Source organism: Gossypium raimondii, chromosome 11 (genome assembly GCF_025698545.1).
Source record: "Gossypium raimondii isolate GPD5lz chromosome 11, ASM2569854v1, whole genome shotgun sequence".
Classification (NCBI taxonomy): domain Eukaryota; kingdom Viridiplantae; phylum Streptophyta; class Magnoliopsida; order Malvales; family Malvaceae; genus Gossypium; species Gossypium raimondii.
In genome coordinates this window covers 5,757,596-5,775,097 of record NC_068575.1, presented here as the reverse complement: position 1 = coordinate 5,775,097, position 17,502 = coordinate 5,757,596, and the positions used below count along the sequence as shown (strand labels likewise).

The 17,502-nt window shown below is 32.5% G+C and overlaps 3 protein-coding genes across 3 annotated transcripts; all 3 read left to right on the top strand.

The window, feature by feature from the left end:
* Positions 1-1,587: 1,587 nt before the first annotated feature.
* Positions 1,588-5,954, top strand: LOC105761406 (receptor-like protein EIX2). Its single transcript, XM_052623541.1, has 4 exons — positions 1,588-2,134; positions 2,225-4,543; positions 5,394-5,531; positions 5,608-5,954. Exons 1-4 carry the CDS (start codon positions 1,588-1,590, stop codon positions 5,952-5,954), a joined length of 3,351 nt encoding a protein of 1,116 aa, XP_052479501.1.
* Positions 5,955-13,488: 7,534 nt separating this feature from the next.
* On the top strand, positions 13,489-15,337 carry LOC105801363 (receptor-like protein EIX1). Its single transcript, XM_052623540.1, has 2 exons — positions 13,489-13,551; positions 13,667-15,337. The coding sequence occupies exons 1-2, from the start codon at positions 13,489-13,491 to the stop codon at positions 15,335-15,337; spliced, it is 1,734 nt and encodes a 577-aa protein (XP_052479500.1).
* Positions 15,338-15,502: 165 nt separating this feature from the next.
* On the top strand, positions 15,503-16,198 carry LOC105761408 (receptor-like protein EIX2). The gene has a single exon (XM_012579211.2). The coding sequence runs from the start codon at positions 15,503-15,505 to the stop codon at positions 16,196-16,198; it is 696 nt and encodes a 231-aa protein (XP_012434665.2).
* The last annotated feature ends 1,304 nt before the right edge of the window (positions 16,199-17,502 follow it).

Here is a 17,502-nt window from a genome sequence, read left to right as displayed (position 1 = left end):
TCTGTTAAAATGTTCATCCATATATATTAAAATTTGTCCTTGTATGTCAAAATGAAGTACGTGTGACATGTCATAAGTAATTGTTTGGTTATTTTGTTAGCTACACCAATTTTAATAGTTGAAATAGGTGAAATTTTTAAAGAAATTACCAGTTTGCTATTTAATCTAATATATATAAAGACTAATTTACCTATTTTTAAAGTAAAATGGATAAAATACAATCCGATTTCTAAAAGAGCATACATGGAATTTATTACATGCACATATTTTTATTAGTTTTTCATATAAAAAATTAAAATATCCTCAAATAATATAATTTATTTTAATAACAAAAAATTATTTTCATAATTTCTTTCATCAAATTGGTAAAACTGATATCATCTTTATCAAAATCAAGGTTACTTGGAAATTTGGGATAATGACCAAAAGCAAGAGAAAAGAAGAGCATCAAAATTCAAAAGCAAAGGTAGCACTACCACTACTCCCACCCCCATGACTTTTCTGACTCGTTTCCCACTAAAAGTATTCTCCAACTTTCATTAAAAAATACGAAAACTAGCTTCTTTGTCTCTATTCAGTGACTTCCAACTCATTGCCTCACAGTAAGAATTATTACATGAATATTGTGCCAATTTCTTCAACTTTCACTAATTTTGCAGAACCCATTTCCGTTTATTTCGTTTCGCTAATTCGAGTTTCACATGTGTATTATAAAAGCACATAGTGACACATTAACTGGAGCAGGAAGGAATAAATAAATTTAAGTAGGATTTAAATAAATACTCGTATTTATATTATTAAGATGTACATATTTTATAATATTTTGTAATATTTTAAAGTTAAATGATTAAAACATAAATTTATTAGTAGTTTAGTAATCTTGATTATAGTTTACTCTTAACAAAATTAGAACCCGGAAGTAGTTGATGTTGGCTACCAAACACTGGCACGACATCTTGTTTTATAGTTCACAAGTATTTCATGTTTATGTGACACTATTCTATCTTATATATCATATTTTAAAAATTCAAAATGTTTAAAATATTTTTAAAATTAAAAAGTACATAAAATTAGAAATTTAAAATTTCTAGAAAATATAAAAGTAAACTCTTTAAATTTTAAAATAAAATTAGATAAAAGATTCTTACTATTTACTTTAATTATTTTTAATTTTAAGCTATCTACCGGAGTGGATCTAATGACTAATCATGCACAGTTTGCAAACCCATTAAAAAGGCAAACGTTGTATAATTTACTTTAATTATTATATTTTTAGATTTTTATTATAAGTTATTTAATATTGTTTTATGCATGAAGAAATGATTAAGGGACCACGCCATCCAATTTGTTTGACTGGGTTTTATAATTATTTAATCTAGTAATCGAAATTCATACTACATTTTGTGAAAAATTAAATGCAATTAATTAGAAATTTCCCTTCATACCAAATTTTGTGGAAATTTAGGGTTTTGAAATTTCCGACGGCCTATTATCAATTAAAGGCATTTTGTTGGAAGAAACTTCCTTGCACTTCATGTATTTTTGTGTTTTAGCTAAGCTTAGTCTATATATTCGGAGTTGTGAGCAATGGCAATTGCAACCATGACTACTCCTCTTCCAATTTCCTTATTCCCTTTTCTTCTTCTCATTCCCGCTATCTGTTTTACCATTTGTCATGCCAATATCAACCTACTTTGCATTCAGAGTGAGAGAGAAGCCCTTTTGAAATTCAAGAATCATCTTATTGATCCTTCAAACAGGCTATCTTCATGGGTTGAAGGTGGGGATTGCTGTGAATGGATTGGTGTCTTCTGCCAAAACTCAACAGGCCACGTCCACCAACTGCACTTGCCTGCTCCTCCTCTTTCAGCCCTAGATATTTACGCACCACCAGCTGAATGGGAACCTTACAAGCGGTCAAAACTACGAGGCAGAATAAGTCCTTCACTGCTGGAGTTGAAGCATCTCAGTTCCCTGGACTTGAGCAATAACAATTTTAGCAGCATACAGATCCCGAAGTTTTTAGGTTTGCTGGAGAGTTTAACATATCTTAACCTCTCTCGAGCACGATTCCAGGGAGCAATTCCTCATAACCTGGGGAATCTTTCAAAGTTGCAGTATCTTGATCTTCGAGGTAATGATCTCAAATAAAAAAGTCTTCAATGGGTTTCTGGACTTTCTTCCTTGCAGTACCTTGATTTGAGTTCTGCGGATCTTTCTGAAGCAAAAAGTCTTCAATGGGTTTCTGGACTTTCTTCCTTGCAGTACCTTGATTTGAGTTCTGCGGATCTTTATAAAGCAAATGATTGGGTACAGGTAGCACTCAAACTTCCTTCTTTGTTAGAGTTGCACTTGACAGATTGTGGTTTAGAAGACGATCCATCTTCGATCAGTGTTAATTCTTCAAAATCACTGCTTGTTCTTGATCTTTCTTGGAACAGCTTATCTTCAGTACCTAAGTGGATATTAAGTCTTCATGGTCTTGTGTCCATTGATCTTGGATTCAATTCTTTGAAAGGCCCAATTCCATATTACTTTGGGAACTTCTCGTTTCTTGAAGTGCTTGATCTTAGTGGGAATTATCTCAATTCATCCGTACCCAATTCCTTGTATAGTTTAAAACATCTCCGATATCTTGATCTTTCGATTAACGAAATTGAGCAAGACATATCGGAAATCATACAGAGTTTGTCTAGCTGTTGTTTGGGTTCCTTAGAGTCATTGAATATGAAAGATAACCAACTTTCTGGTCATTTAACAGATCAACTCGGCCAATTTAAAAATCTAGCTTACCTGTCCCTTGCTCAAAACAAAATTTCTGGTCCCATTCCATTGTCGATAGGGGAGTTATCATCTTTGAAGTTGTTTGATGTTTCAGAAAATCAATTAAGTGGTACTTTTCCTCCAAGTCTTGGACAACTGTCAAATTTAGAAACTCTAAGTTTTGGGTATAATCTATTGGAAGGAGTTATATTGGAAACCCACTTTTCTAATCTCACGAGATTGACAACTCTGAAGGCATCACAAAATATGCTCAGATTTGAATCAAACTCTAGTTGGATTCCCCCCTTTCAATGTCGAACTATCGAATTGGGTCAATGGCATCTTGGCCCGAAATTTCCCCATTGGTTAAAATTTCAAAAGAACTTGTCTATATTAGATATCTCTCAAGCAGGAATTTCAGATTCTGTGCCCACTTGGTTTTTGAACCTTTCCCCTCAATTTAAATATGTAAATCTTTCTTATAATCAACTTGCTGGAGGGATTTCATATTTGAATGTGAGAGATAGTGTTGACTTGAGTTCAAACCGATTCACAGGCCCATTGCCAAGAGTATTCCCAACTTTACAATTTTTGATTTTGTCAAATAATTTGTTTTCAGGGTCTCTTTTTGAATTAGTTTGTCATTCATCAAGTAGGGAAAGGATGGAAGTTCTTTTCATTGATAAAAATCTTCTCACCGGAGAAATTCCAGATTGCTGGAATCAATTAGAAAGTTTGACATTTTTGAATTTGGGGAACAACAATTTGACCGGAAAAATCCCACCTTCTTTGGGACGTACAGGTCTTGACTGGCTAAACCTTCGAAATAATAGCATGTTTGGAGAATTACCATCCACATTGCAAAATTTAACGAATTTGCGCATTCTTGATCTTAGTGAAAATCATTTCAGTGGAAATATTCCGACATGGATTGGTGACAAGCTCTCAACACTTATGATTCTAAGCCTTCGATCAAATAATTTTGACGGCCAGATTCCTCATAAAATTTGTGATCTTCAATATCTTCAGAATTTGGACCTTTCTCGTAACAACATTTTAGGAGCTATTCCAAAATGTTTTAGTAATTTGAGTGCTATGGCCAATAGAAGCTACGACAATAACTATAGTTCTGATTGGGGAGGTACCACTACTCTCATTTATTTGAGTGCATTATTGGTGTTGAAAGGACGAGAGGATGAATATAGTAGCATACTAGGACTTGTTACCAACATGGACCTTTCAGCTAATAGTCTCACTGGAGAGATCCCAAAAGAAATTGGAATTCTCGTTGAGCTACGATCATTAAATTTGTCAGGGAATCTCCTAACAGGAAATATACCAGACAAAATTGGCAACATGGAATTGATGGAATCTCTTGATTTGTCGATGAATCAGTTGAATGGTGAAATCCCTCCAAGTTTCTCCAATTTGAATTTCTTGAATCACTTCAATGTGTCCTACAACAATTTGACAGGACAAATCCCAACAAGCACTCAGCTTCAAAGTTTTGAAAACTTTTCTTACATGGGCAATTATCTTTGCGGACCTCCTCTCACTAAAAACTGCAGCACAAAAGGTCTTCCAACTGATGTTGCAAATAATGGAAGTAGCAGTGAAGGAAGTAAAGTGAACTGGCTTTATGTCAGCATAGTTCTTGGCTTTATAATGGGATTTTGGGGTGTAGTGGCTCCCTTGTTTTTCATTAGGTCTTGGAGGCATGCATACTATCGAAAGTTGGACCATGTTGGTCGAAAGCTATATGTGTATTGGGCTACTATAGGTATGTAGTTTGATGGGAAAAAAAACATGTATAATTAAGGTTTGTATGTGTTTGTATTTGATTATATAAGAAGGATTAAATTAGTATCTTTCATTAGAGTTGTTTCAATTTTTTTATATTCATATTCATTATTTGGGTTCAGCACATTCAAACATGAGGATGAGCATATAATCTTTCAAAAATATATGAAAAAAAATTTATAAAAATTTTAATATACCCATGTTAAATACATACCGGTATTTGAAGTTGAGGTTGGCAAAAGTTCCTTAAAGTTGCCGAGACTCCATCCACCCCAGCCATATAGAGATGGTTTTCTGTTTTTCAAAATTGAGTTTGAAGCAAGGTGGATGGAGTTTTTCTTTAAAATTTTTTGAATCAAATATCTGTCTGGCGCATTAAAATGTCACTTTTCAATTTTGTAACATATAATTGGAATTAATTTTGTAAAAGCTAATGTAATATAAAACATTATGTAAATTTTCATACGAATGGTCATGGGATTATATAAATCTTTTAAGGGTTATGGTCAAAATAAGAGGTTAAAGTATTAAACAAAATTCTAGTTTAAGCGAGTATATATACATAAAAATCAAGTTGAAGCATCATGAGCCAACAAAAAATACTCGGCTTACTTGGTTGACGTCCTTTGAAATTCACCTTAGCTTTTTTCTATAGCTTTTAACCGTATAAATGAATAAAAATTTTAATAGAAATGATCAGTTTGCTGTTTAATTTATCGTACAGAGATTAATTTGTCCACATTTTTAATAAAAGGATAAAATATAATCCGACTCTTATGTATGCATGGTTTTTTAAAATTTTTTCTTTTTCATTTTCTTTCATGTTATAGCTGATAAGTGCAGGAAACTGGTTGGAGAAGAGAAAGTGGCATTATCCCAAACAGGGCAATTTGCATTGTGGGATTGTTTTGATATGGGGGCTGATTCCATAGCTTGCGCAGCGAAAGAAGTTGTTAAACTTCTAGACGGTCTTCAAGAATAAATAGTGGGATGTCGGTTCTTTATTAAATCTCTGTAAACTTCGATCTTTTCCTTGGATTAAAGTATCTGATCATGAATCTGTTACTGAACTTGATTGGTGGCTGTATCCCTTTGACGGACCTCTTTCAACTCCTAAAATAATTCATCGCAACTTGGTTTCTTGGACCCCTTCTCCTGTCAGTAAGTTGAAATCTGATGTCAACGGATCAGCTTGGGGCAAACCTTGTCCAGCGGGTTGTGGAGGCATTCTTCGTGACTACGATGGTCATCTCCGAGGTATTTTCTTTGGTCTCCTTGGTCACCTTGATTCAAACATTGCTGAGGTTATTGCCATTCGCACAGTTTTGGGGAGAAGTAGTTGCAACAGCAGTGTATCTCTTGAACATCTCACCAACAAAGGTTGTTCTTAATCAAACACCTTATGAAGCTTGGATGGGTAAGAAACCTCGGGTAAGCCACTTAAAAGTCTTTGGTTTTATAGCACATGCTTTAGTTACTTCTCGATCTAGATGAAAAATCTGAAAAATGTATTTTCATTGGCTATAGTCCTCAATCTAAAGCATATTGTTTATATAATCCTATAAGTGGCAAAGTGATAATTAGTAGGGATGTTGTATTCAACGAAGAAGCGGATCTAAAACAGATAACAACCTCAAAACGTCCTCGTTTTTGCATTTGGTCTGGAAAATAAAAGAAGTCGTAAATGTTGGAATTTAAATCTCCAAGGTAATTTCAAGTTTGTAAAATTTAATGTACTTGATTGTTCTCTCTTCTTTGTTAACTTTTATGGATCAAATTGGTATAACTGTTTAGAGTTATTTCGATTTTTTATTTTAAAGTATATATTTAGATTCAGCACATTTAAACATGAGAATGAGCATAGAATCTTTCAAAAATATATGAAACAATTTATAAAAGTTTTAATATACTCGTGTAAAATACATACCCGACAGAAATTCTTTCAAGTTATTGAGATTCCATCCACCCCAGCCATATAGGGTGGTTTTTTGTTTTTAAAAATTGAGTTTGAAGCAAGGTGAATCGAGTTTTTAACAAGCGCCATGTGTAGCTAGGGGCGGGCACCTGGAAATTTTTTTTATTTATATCTTTTAAATTTTTTAAAATTTTAAAATAGTAAAAGTAAAATTGCACTTTGGTATCCTTAGAAAATGATAAAATTTTGATTTAATCCTTTAAAAATTATAAATATATAAACTATTAAAATGGTGAAATTGCATTTTTATTATCATATAAATTACAATTTAATTTCGGTTCTCCTAAAAAAATTTTCTGACTTCGCCCTAATTTTTTAATAGCAAATAAACCGTGAGATTGGGATTTATTCCATAGACTTAGGGGATGCATGCCATTGAAAGAAATTCAACATGGGAGTTGGTTGATGTTGCAGAAGGCAAGAATGTTGTAGGACTGAAGTGGGTATTTCGAACAAAGTATAAAGCTGATGGAAGCGTCCAAAAACATAAAGCTTAGCTTGTGGCAAAGGGATACTCACAACAACAAGGTATTGACTTCGAAGAAATATATTCTCATGTTGCTCGATTTAAAACTGTGAGAATCGTTTTGGCATTGACTGCTTAATTACAATTAAAGTCTAAGCGATTGGCTCATGCTACCCCGAAGTTGATCAATTAAAGTCGTCGTGGTTTCATAAACCCCTCGGTGTTCCGGTAATTCAATCATCCTTCCCTTCCTAATTTTTTCCCAAAAAAGTAATTAAAATTTACTAAGTGATGTTACCTCATTGAACCTAGTTTTTCCACCGGTCTTAACTCTCTAATTGCTAATCTGAAATCTTGCCTAGTTACTTCCAAGTTTTTGAGGTTGTTATCTCGATGTAACGCTAGAGATTGAGCACTACTCATCAGTGCCTCCATCTCTGCACTGGAAACTGTTCGACCAACCACTCAATATGAAAAGTTTCCAAAACCTCGTAAAACTTGATGCACAACACAACATTTAAGAACAACTTATCACTCACTAAATGCCTACTTCTAAGCATGAAAGTAGGGATTATTATATATCATACACACTAACAGTGAAGTTGAAGCATGGTCTAAAACTACCACATGTATCACCGGCTTATTGCTCAATCAAAAGCGGAAATAAACTAAAATAAAATCGGTGAATACCGATTTCATCGAGACTAAAGTCCTAGGATAGATGAGGATGTGGTATCATCGAACCCACATGAACTTTTAGAGTCTCTGATCTAGCTTGAGAATCCGGTAAGGACATTTGTATATATGCAATTCGAAATTGCCAGACCTACAAGGCTACAACAGTTGAATTTACTTAATCATCAATATATCCCAGAGTGTTTCCTCAGCCTCTCCCATATTTTGTTATGACAAAGTGATCTTTTATTATATTGTATTTTTTTTCTTTTATGTATTTAATCAGATAGTATTTTTACATTTCATTATTATTGTACCACGCGAATAATTAACAAGTGTTCTTTGTTTACTAGAGAAGAATAACATTGATTTTCAAGTTTCGGAATGATTATAGTTTCTTCGTGTGGATGATGATAAAAGCGAGAGTTGGGTGCTTTGATTCTATCTACGTAGACATTGATAACTAACTATGTCATGAGAAATGGAGTCTCTTGCAGTGCGCGACAACTCTTCGAGCACTTTGGTGGGTAGTTCTTGGAGATATTGGAAGGATCTTCTTTTACCAGATAATAATAAGGGGATGTTACCGGTCAGCCGCTTCTTTTTCTATCGGTTTAGCTTTGTTTTCTCTTTTGACAAGGTTGTAGTATGTTTCTTAATGTATTGTGTCTCATAATTATCAAGAAAAAAATTAAATATTTAAATAATTTATCATTATTATCAAGTTTAGAGAAATTATATTGGTTAAGTATTTCTTTTTGATGTATTTTAAAATAATTAATATAGTGCCAAACTAGGGCTTGTTAGGAGCATGTGCCTTCCAATTAATAGACTCATAGGAGAGATCCCAAAAGAACTCGGAAGTCTCATCGAGCTACGATAATTAAATGAACCAGGAAATCACCTAATTGGAAATATAACGGACGAAATTGGCAACATGGAGTTCATGGAATCTCTCATGAGTTATCCTGTCAAAATGGAGTTGATGGAATCTCATGATATTGGTTAAGTTGTTGTAGGACGAAATTGGCAACATGGAGTTGACGAAATCCCTCTAAGTTTCTCCAATTTGAATTTCTTGAATCACTTCAATATGTCCTGCAACAACTTGACAAGACAAATCCCAACAAGCACTCAGCTTCAAAGCTTTGAAAAGTCTCTGACATGGGCAATCATCTCTGCGGACCTCCTCTCACTAAAAACTGTAGCACAAAAGGTATTTCAACGGATGTTCCAAATAATGGAAGAAGCAATGAAGGAAGTAAAGTGAATTGGCTTTATGTGAGAATAGTTCTTGGCCTTGTAATGGGATTTTGGGGTGTAGTGGCTCCCTTGTATTTTATCAGGTCTTGACGGCATGCATACTATCGAAAGTTGGTTGAATGTTGTATGTGTCTTGGGCTACTATGGATAAATAGTTTGATGGAAAAAGAACCAAGTATAATTAAATTTTGTGTATGTCTATAATTGATTATATAGGATTTGGATCTATTAAATGTCACATTTTAAAAGGAATTACAAGAATCAATTAATCTAACTCTGAGTTTAAATTTACTACTCTGATTCATTTTTCTTATTATAATTATTTGATAAAATAAATAAAGAATTTATATTTGATGTTAGGTGCTTAAACTTTTTTCATCAATTCATTGATATGATTTTTTGCAGAACAAATATATATTTAATAATGATTGCTTGCAAATCCCAAAAAATGTGATACCTATGTTATAATTCTGCAGTTTATACAGGAGTACTAATACATAAGATTAAAAAGTTTATAAATACCTCATTTAACAAATTTTTCATTTATTATTTTGTACATTATAAAAGTTTAAAAATATATTAATTGAGTCTTAGTTTGATTGGTATTAACATTATTACTAATGTAGGAGGATATAAGTTTAAGTGTGCTGAAATGTATTATCTTCTTATTTACGGGTTGGGAGTGACTATAGATTTTAAAGTATAATTTTTCATTTTTTTCTTAAAAATATAACATTTAAGTATTTTAAATAATTAATATAAATTATTTATAAAATTAATGATACATAAAATATAAAAATTTAAATATAATGATTAATGACATTTAAATAATTTCATATAATACATGTGAATAATTTGATATTTTATACGAAATAATTAATTATATGTGAAATTTTGAGTGAATCTATGAACGATTCTGGCTGTTTTTGGAAAAATAACAGAATATTAGCAATGGTTTTCTTCCAATATTATTTTTTCCTTTGGCGTGGGAGTGGGACTTACTCCATACACTTGCGGGGGACTTACTCCATAGACTTGCTTCTCAACTTTATGCCTAATTGTCTTTCTAAATTTCTGGGATTTTGGAGCTTGTTAATTTCCACATTAAATACAGAGAAAAAGTAGAAGTTAATGTAGGAAAAAAGAGATTTTTCTTGAACGAAAATGCTTTGAAAGAGCTTGTTAGTTGATTTTGAACCAGTGTTTTTAAGAAAAAAAAATCTTAATTAATATTTTTAAAATTAATTTTATTGTTACAAGACTATCGAAGTGGATATATTCTTTTAATTTCAAATGTCACACCATTAAATATTGATGCGGTCGTTGAAAGCACCAAAAATATCCTATCCCTAATAAATAATGAAAAAGAATAATAAAAGGGAAGTAGGGTCAAATCCTCAGGGACTAGACTTGCAAAATATCTTGTTCCGTAAAATCCCAGGCAGAGTCTTGCCCAAGACAACCTACGTTCCTGGAAAAAAACAAAAACAATAACAGAATTAAATTGTTAGATCTAGAAACGAAAAATAAAATAAAAACAGAATTAAGAATATTGAATTGAAAATTCGAGAAATTAAAAATAGAGTTAAGAGAAAGAAAATTCTTATGGGAGATTCCAACCTCCAGTTGTCTCGTTCCGCCTTGGGTTCAATCCTCGGCTTTTAGATGATTCTTCCCAAATTGAATAAGCCAGTTATAGTGGAAGAGGACGCCTACGACCACCAGCTCCAAGGATTTAGACTTACAATTTAGTGGAACCTGACTCTAGCCAACAATCGCTTCTGTGGGATTATCTTATACTAGATCAACGCTTCTCAATGGTGAATCTCACGCCATTTTGTCTCTTGAGCTCGCCAACCTCTGACGCAGTAAGCTAATGAACCGACTGTGCAACCTTCCCAAAACATACAAAGCGGCCGCTTTTGCATATGTTGAAAAACTTACTTCTTAAGGGACTTGGACGGGAAGCGTCAGCCCCGTAGTGCAGAGAAAAGATAAATACTCAGCGAGGAGGCTAAGTACGGATTCTAAGCCTCATAAACTCTTTTGGGGATTTTTGACAACCTTCGGCTAGATGGGTTTAGTGGCTCATGGTTGTGGTAGAAAAGAAAATAAATAAAATAAAAATAAAGATTTTATTGAAAGGAAATATGAAAAGAACAAAAGACCAGACTTTTGGGGAGAGAGTGTTTACAGAAAAAGAAAAGATGGGATCCCCTTTTGAGTCACTTCATCCCCTATTTATAGTGCTAGGGGAGATATTCTAATCCTACTTAAATTCCTAAAAGATAAATACATTTAATTGAAGATAAATAAAGATAAAATAAAATCCTAAAAATAATCATTAATAATTATCTCAATATTAATTATCCTAATATAATTAAAATAGAGTTTAATAGAATAAAATCTCTTCTTTTTGCATTTCAACCCTTGTGTCCTCCATACTTGCACTTTTGACACCAACTTTTCCTTGTGTCGCACATTGGCCCATTTTATCTCTAAATTCACGCTTGTGGCCCTTAATTTCACTTTTGCCTCAAATTTAGTCCCTATGAGATAAAAGATCATAAATAGCTCAAATTAGTAGGATCATACTCAGAATAAATACATAATTAATACATAAAAATACATTATTCTAGAGTGTTATCAAATATAATAGAATATAACTATTTGACTTGAATTTTAAATTCAAAAATATAGGGATTAAATTTTTAAAATAAAAGTAAGAGACTAAAATCTAAATATATAAAATATAGAGTGACTTACAGCATATTTTAACCTTCAAATTTTTATTTTATAATTTAAAATAAACAAATAAACAATTTAATATGGAGCTCGGAAGCCACAGTAATGCATATATAAATGTTTTATTTTACTCTTAAGAAAAGTTTGGGAACTAAATAAAGCAGAGTAAAGGATGAATTGATTGATTTTCAATAAATGTTTAAGGGCCAGAAAAATCATAATGCAAGAAGTAGTAATTGATTTTGAATAAATGTTGAAAAATAATAATGCAAGAAGTAGTAATGGTTTTCAAAATTTTGCTTAATAATAACCAAACATATACAAAACTTTCTTTTGGCTTTTAAGACCTAAAAAGTCTTAAAGAACGTGGGAGTGGGACTTACTTCATAGACTTAGTTTTTAAACTTTTATCTCCATTTGTGGTTTTAAACTTGTCGACCTTAAATTAAATTTTAGTTTGGTTGATATTGATTTTATTGTCAATAAAGGAGGCTATAGACTTGAGCGTACTTAAACGCGTTTTCAAAAACAAGGTTCGAAAAATATTCGATACACTATGTATTTAAGGTATAATAAATTTTTTTTAAATAAAACACAAATTTATAATTATAAAAGTGTACCACTAGAGTACCAAATACTCACCCAAAAAAAATTTATTCAAAATATATAAGGGTAATCATAATTCAATTTGGCTTGACTTTGAAGAAATATTTCAATTTATCTTAAAGTATTTTGGTTTTGTAAACTCAAATCGAATTGAATATAAAAAATGAATCAAAATATCAAATTCCATCGGTTCAAATCAGGTCAATCCATCGATTTTCTTCTTTTCAAAAGGTTTTTGAAATTTTAAACTTAAATTTATTTATTTGAATAAATATTTGATGAATTTCAAAATTTGTAAGTAATTTCAAGAGAGGCAGGCAATTCGAATTTTGGGGAGCTAAGCCAAAATTCTATGCGTCTAATAGATTTGAATAATAACCTCATGTTGAGATATTTTGCTATATTTAAAGAGTTTGGGTGCACACCTATAAGATTTTACACGATTTATTTATTTATCTATTTATTTATTTATTTATTTATTTATAGGATAAACTATACCACAGCTATATGTATATTGTCTTTTTCTCTTTTGATCATTTAACTACCAATTTTTAATTTGGTCATCCAACTAATCAAGATTTTTTGGTCCATTTCCATGAAGTGTTGTTAAATCTCTTACGAGAGGATAACGTAGCAATTAAAAATTGATAATAACAAATTTAGCCATTAATTTTTACATATTATATCGATTTAGTCATAAATTTAAAAAATTAACCCTCAAAGTTTATAAATGGTCTCAATTTGATCCTCATATTTTTAATGATTTTAATTTTAAAAATAGAAGTTGAAGTAGTATTCCTTATCAAAATTTTGCTTAATGTTTTGTTCCTCTAAACTTAATGTTTATAAAGATAAAAGTTAATGTTTTGTTGAGACAGGAATATATAGATAAAAGTGGAAGTAGTAATATTTCTTATCAAAATTTTGCTTTTCTTACTCAAATTCCGTGTTTTCCATTTGCTTTTCCTTCTCTTTTTTCTCCTTTAGCTTTTAAGACCTAAAAAGTCTTAAAGAACGTGGGAGTGGGGCTTTCTTCATTGACTTCTGTTTTAACATTTTGTGGATAATTAAATTTCCAATTTAATGCATTTTGTTGGAAGAAACTTCCTTGCGCTTCATGTATTTTTGTGTTTTACCTAAAGCTTACTCTATATACTTGCGCTTCAGAGCCTTATGACTTTGCAACAAATGCTGAATGGGAAGCTTACTACAATTCCCTGCTAGGAGGCAAAATAAATCCTTCACTGCTGGAGTTGAAGCATCTCAGTTCCCTGGACTTGAGCAATAACAATTTTAGCAGCATACATATCCCGAAATTTTTTGGTTTGCTGGAGAGTTGAACATATCTTAACCTCTCTGGTGCACTATTTCAGGGAGCAATTCCTCATAACCTTGGGAATCTCTCAAAGTTGCAGTATCTTGATCTTGGAGATAATAATCTCAACTCTAAAACTCTTCAATGGGTTTCTGGACTTTCTTCCTTGCAGTACGTTGATTTGAGTTATGCGGATCTTTCTAAAGCAACTGATTGGGCACAGGTAACATTCAAACTTCCCTCTTTGTTAGAGTTGCACTTGCCAGATTGTCGTTTAGAAGATGATCCATTTTTCAACAGTATTAATTCTTCAAAATCACTGGCTGTTCTTGATCTCCCTAGGAACAGCTTCTCTTCAGTACCTAAGTGGATATTTAGTCTTCGTGGTCTTGTGTCCATTGATATTACTGGCTATTCTTTGGAAGGCCCAATTCCAGATTACTTTGGGAACATCTCGTTTCTTGAAGTTCTTGATCTTAGTTGGAACAATCTCAATTCATCCATACCCAATTCCTTGTATAGTTTAAACCGTCTTCAGTTCCTTAGTCTTAGCGAGACCCAGTTACAAGGAACAATCTCGAGTGCCATTGGAAACTTGAGCTCTGTTACTCAGCTTGATCTTTCATCCAATCAATTAAACGGCCAAATTCCCTTGTCTATAGGGCAGTTGTCATCTTTGGAGGAGTTTGATGTTTCATACAATCAGTTAAACGGCCAAATTCCCTTGTCTATAGGGCAGTTGTCATCTCTGAAGAAGTTTGATGTTTCATACAATCAATTAAACGGCCAAATTCCCTTGTCTATAGGGCAGTTGTCATCTTTGGAGGAGTTTGATGTTTCAGAAAATCAATTAAATGGTCAAATTCCATTGTCTATAGGGGAGTTATCATCTTTGGAGGTATTTGATGTTTCAAAAAATCAATTAAATGGTACTTTTCCTCTATCTTTTGGACGACTAGAAAGTTTGGAAACTCTGGATTGTGGGTATAATCTATTAGAAGGAGTTGTATCAGAAACCCATTTTTCTAATCTCACGAGATTGACAACTCTAGCAGCATCACACAATCGGCTTAGATTTGAACCAAACTCAAGCTGGATTCCCCCATTTCAATGTGGAAGGATCGAAATGGATCACTGGCATCTTGGCCCAAAGTTTCCCCAGTGGCTAAAATTCCAAAAGAAATTGTCTTATTTGGATATCTCCTATGCAGGAATTTTAGATGTCATGCCCACTTGGTTTTTGAACCTTCCCACTCCATTTGAATATTTAAACCTTTCCTCGAATCAACTTAGAGGAGAGATTTCATATTTGAATGTGAGAAACTCTGTTGATTTGAGTTCAAACCGATTCATGGGCCCATTGCCAAGAGTATTCCCAACTTTACGATTTCTAATTTTATCAAATAATTCATTCTCGGGATCTCTTTTTGAATTAGTTTGTAATTCATCAAGTGAGAAAGGGATGGAAGTTCTTTACATTGATAAAAATCTTATCTCAGGAGATATTCCAGATTGTTGGAATCATTGGCAGAATTTGTTCCTTTTAAATTTGGGAAACAACAATTTGACCAGTAAAATCCCAACTTCCTTATGGTATCTAAGTCTTACAATGCTAAACCTTCGAAACAATACATTGTTTGGAGAATTGCCATACACATTGCAAAATTCTCCACATTTGAGAATGTTTGATCTTAGTGAAAATCATTTCAGTGGAAGTGTACCAGCATAGATTGGTGATAAGCTCTCAAACCTTGAGATCCTAAGCCTTCGATCAAATAACTTTGATGGACATATTCCTCATAAAATTTGTGATCTTCAATTTCTTCAAAACTTGGACCTTGCCCACAACAACATTTCTGGAGTTATTCCAAAATGTTTTAATAATTTAACAGCAATGGCCACAACAAACAAAACCGATAATTTTGTTATTGTTAGAGATCCAAATGCAGCTGCCTCATTTTTTTTGAATGCATTATTGGTGTTGAAAGGACGAGAGGATGAATATGGTAGCACACTAGGACTTGTTACAAGCATGGACCTTTCAGCTAACAGTCTCACAGGAGAGATCCCCAAAGAAATTGGTAGTCTCGTTGGACTATTGTCTTTAAATTTTTCAGGGAATCTCCTAACAGGAAATATACCAGACAGCATTGGCAAAATGGAGTTAATGGAATCTCTTGATTTGTCCATGAATCGACTAAATGGTGAAATCCCTCCAAGTTTCTCCAATTTGAATTTCTTGAATCACTTCAATGTGTCCTACAACAACTTGACAGGACAAATCCCAACAAACACTCAGCTTCAAAGCTTTGAAAACTTGTCTTTCTTGGGCAATCATCTTTGGGGACCTCCTCTCACTAAGAACTGCACCTCAAAAGGTATTCCAATTGACGTTGCAAATAATGGAAGTAGCAGGGAAGGAAGTAAAGTGAATTGGCTTTATGTCAGCATAATTCTCGGATTTGTAATGGGATTTTGGGGTGTAGTGGCTCCCTTGTTTTTCATCAGGTCTTGGAGGCATGCATACTATCGAAAGTTGGACCATGTTGGACGAAAGCTGTATGTGTCTTGGGCTACTATGGGTATGTAGTTTGATGGGAAAAAAACATGTGTAAACATGTTGGTCTAAAGTTGGTATAATTTACTGGAGATTGGATCAACGTGTGTTTTGATTATGTATGAATATGTTTTGTTGTATTTCAATAATTTACAATGAAAATAATTTTCAGCAAAAAATGTTGTTTGACAAATTCCATCAGTTGCTTAGCTTAATAATTGAGTAGACGTGGCAGCCATAGATCTGGTCTTCTTCCTCCTTGATCCTTCAAATTAGGAGTAACAAAAATAGTAGTAAATAGGATTAGACAATCTTTTTTCTTTTATTTTTCCTAATTGCTGCCAATGGATCTCAACAAAAAAAAGAGTTCAGCTGTTGTTCTTCATCCTTGGACTCACCCTTCTCAGTAAGACAGGTAACAACCTCAAAACGTTCTCGTTTTTGCATTTGATCTGGAAAATAAAAGAAGTCGTAAATGTTGGAATTTAAATCTCCAAGTTAATTTCAAGTTTGTAAAATTTAATGTACTTGATTGTTCTCTCTTCTTTCTTAACTTTTATGGATGAAGTTGGTATACCCGTTTAGAGTTATTTCGATTTTTTATTTTTAAAGTATATATTTAGATTCAGCACACTCAAACATGAGAATGAGCATAGAATCTTTCAAAAATATTCGAAACAATTTATAAAAGTTTTAATAAACTCGTGTGAAATACATACCCAACAAAAATCCTTTCAAGTTATTGAGATTCCATCCACCCTAGCCATATAGGGTGGTTTTTTGTTTTTAAAATTTGAGTTTGAAGCAAGGTGAATTGAGTTTTTAACAAGGGCTACATGTAGCTAGGGGCAGGCATCTAGAAAATTTTCTATTTATATCTTTTAAATTTTTTTAAATTTTAAATTAGTAAAAGTAAAATTGTACTTTGGTTAACATGATAAAATTTTGATTTAATCCTTTAGAAATTATAAAGATATAAGCTATTAAAACAGTGAAATTGTATTTTTACTATAGTAAATATTATAATTTAATTTCGGTTCTCCTAAAAATTTCTGGCTTCGCCCTAATTTTTAAATAGCAACTAAACCGTGAGATTGGGATTTATTCCATAGACTTAGTTGATTTCGAACTAGTGTTTTTAAGAAAAAATCTTAATTAACATTTTAAAAATTAATTTTATTGTTACAAGACTATCAAAGTGGATATATTCTTTCAATTTCAAATGTCACACCATTAAATTTAATAGAATAATTTTAATGGCAATGACTATTTGACTTGAATTTTAAATTCAAAAATATAGGATTAAATTTTTAAAATAAAAGTACGAGACTAAAGTC

What these genes read in the sequence shown, in the direction of transcription:
- LOC105761406 (XM_052623541.1), top strand. Translation starts at nt 1,588, where the DNA reads ATGGCAATTGCAACCATGACTACTCCTCTTCCAATTTCCTTATTCCCT. An exon ending in GCAGTATCTTGATCTTCGAG is followed by an intron (nt 2,135 to 2,224) that starts GTAATGATCTCA and finishes ATCTTTCTGAAG; the next exon opens with CAAAAAGTCTTCAATGGGTT. An exon ending in AGTTGTTAAACTTCTAGACG is followed by an intron (nt 5,532 to 5,607) that starts GTCTTCAAGAAT and finishes CTTGGATTAAAG; the next exon opens with TATCTGATCATGAATCTGTT.
- LOC105761408 (XM_012579211.2), top strand. Translation starts at nt 15,503, where the DNA reads ATGGCCACAACAAACAAAACCGATAATTTTGTTATTGTTAGAGATCCA.
- LOC105801363 (XM_052623540.1), top strand. Translation starts at nt 13,489, where the DNA reads ATGGGAAGCTTACTACAATTCCCTGCTAGGAGGCAAAATAAATCCTTC. An exon ending in CCTTCACTGCTGGAGTTGAA is followed by an intron (nt 13,552 to 13,666) that starts GCATCTCAGTTC and finishes GCACTATTTCAG; the next exon opens with GGAGCAATTCCTCATAACCT.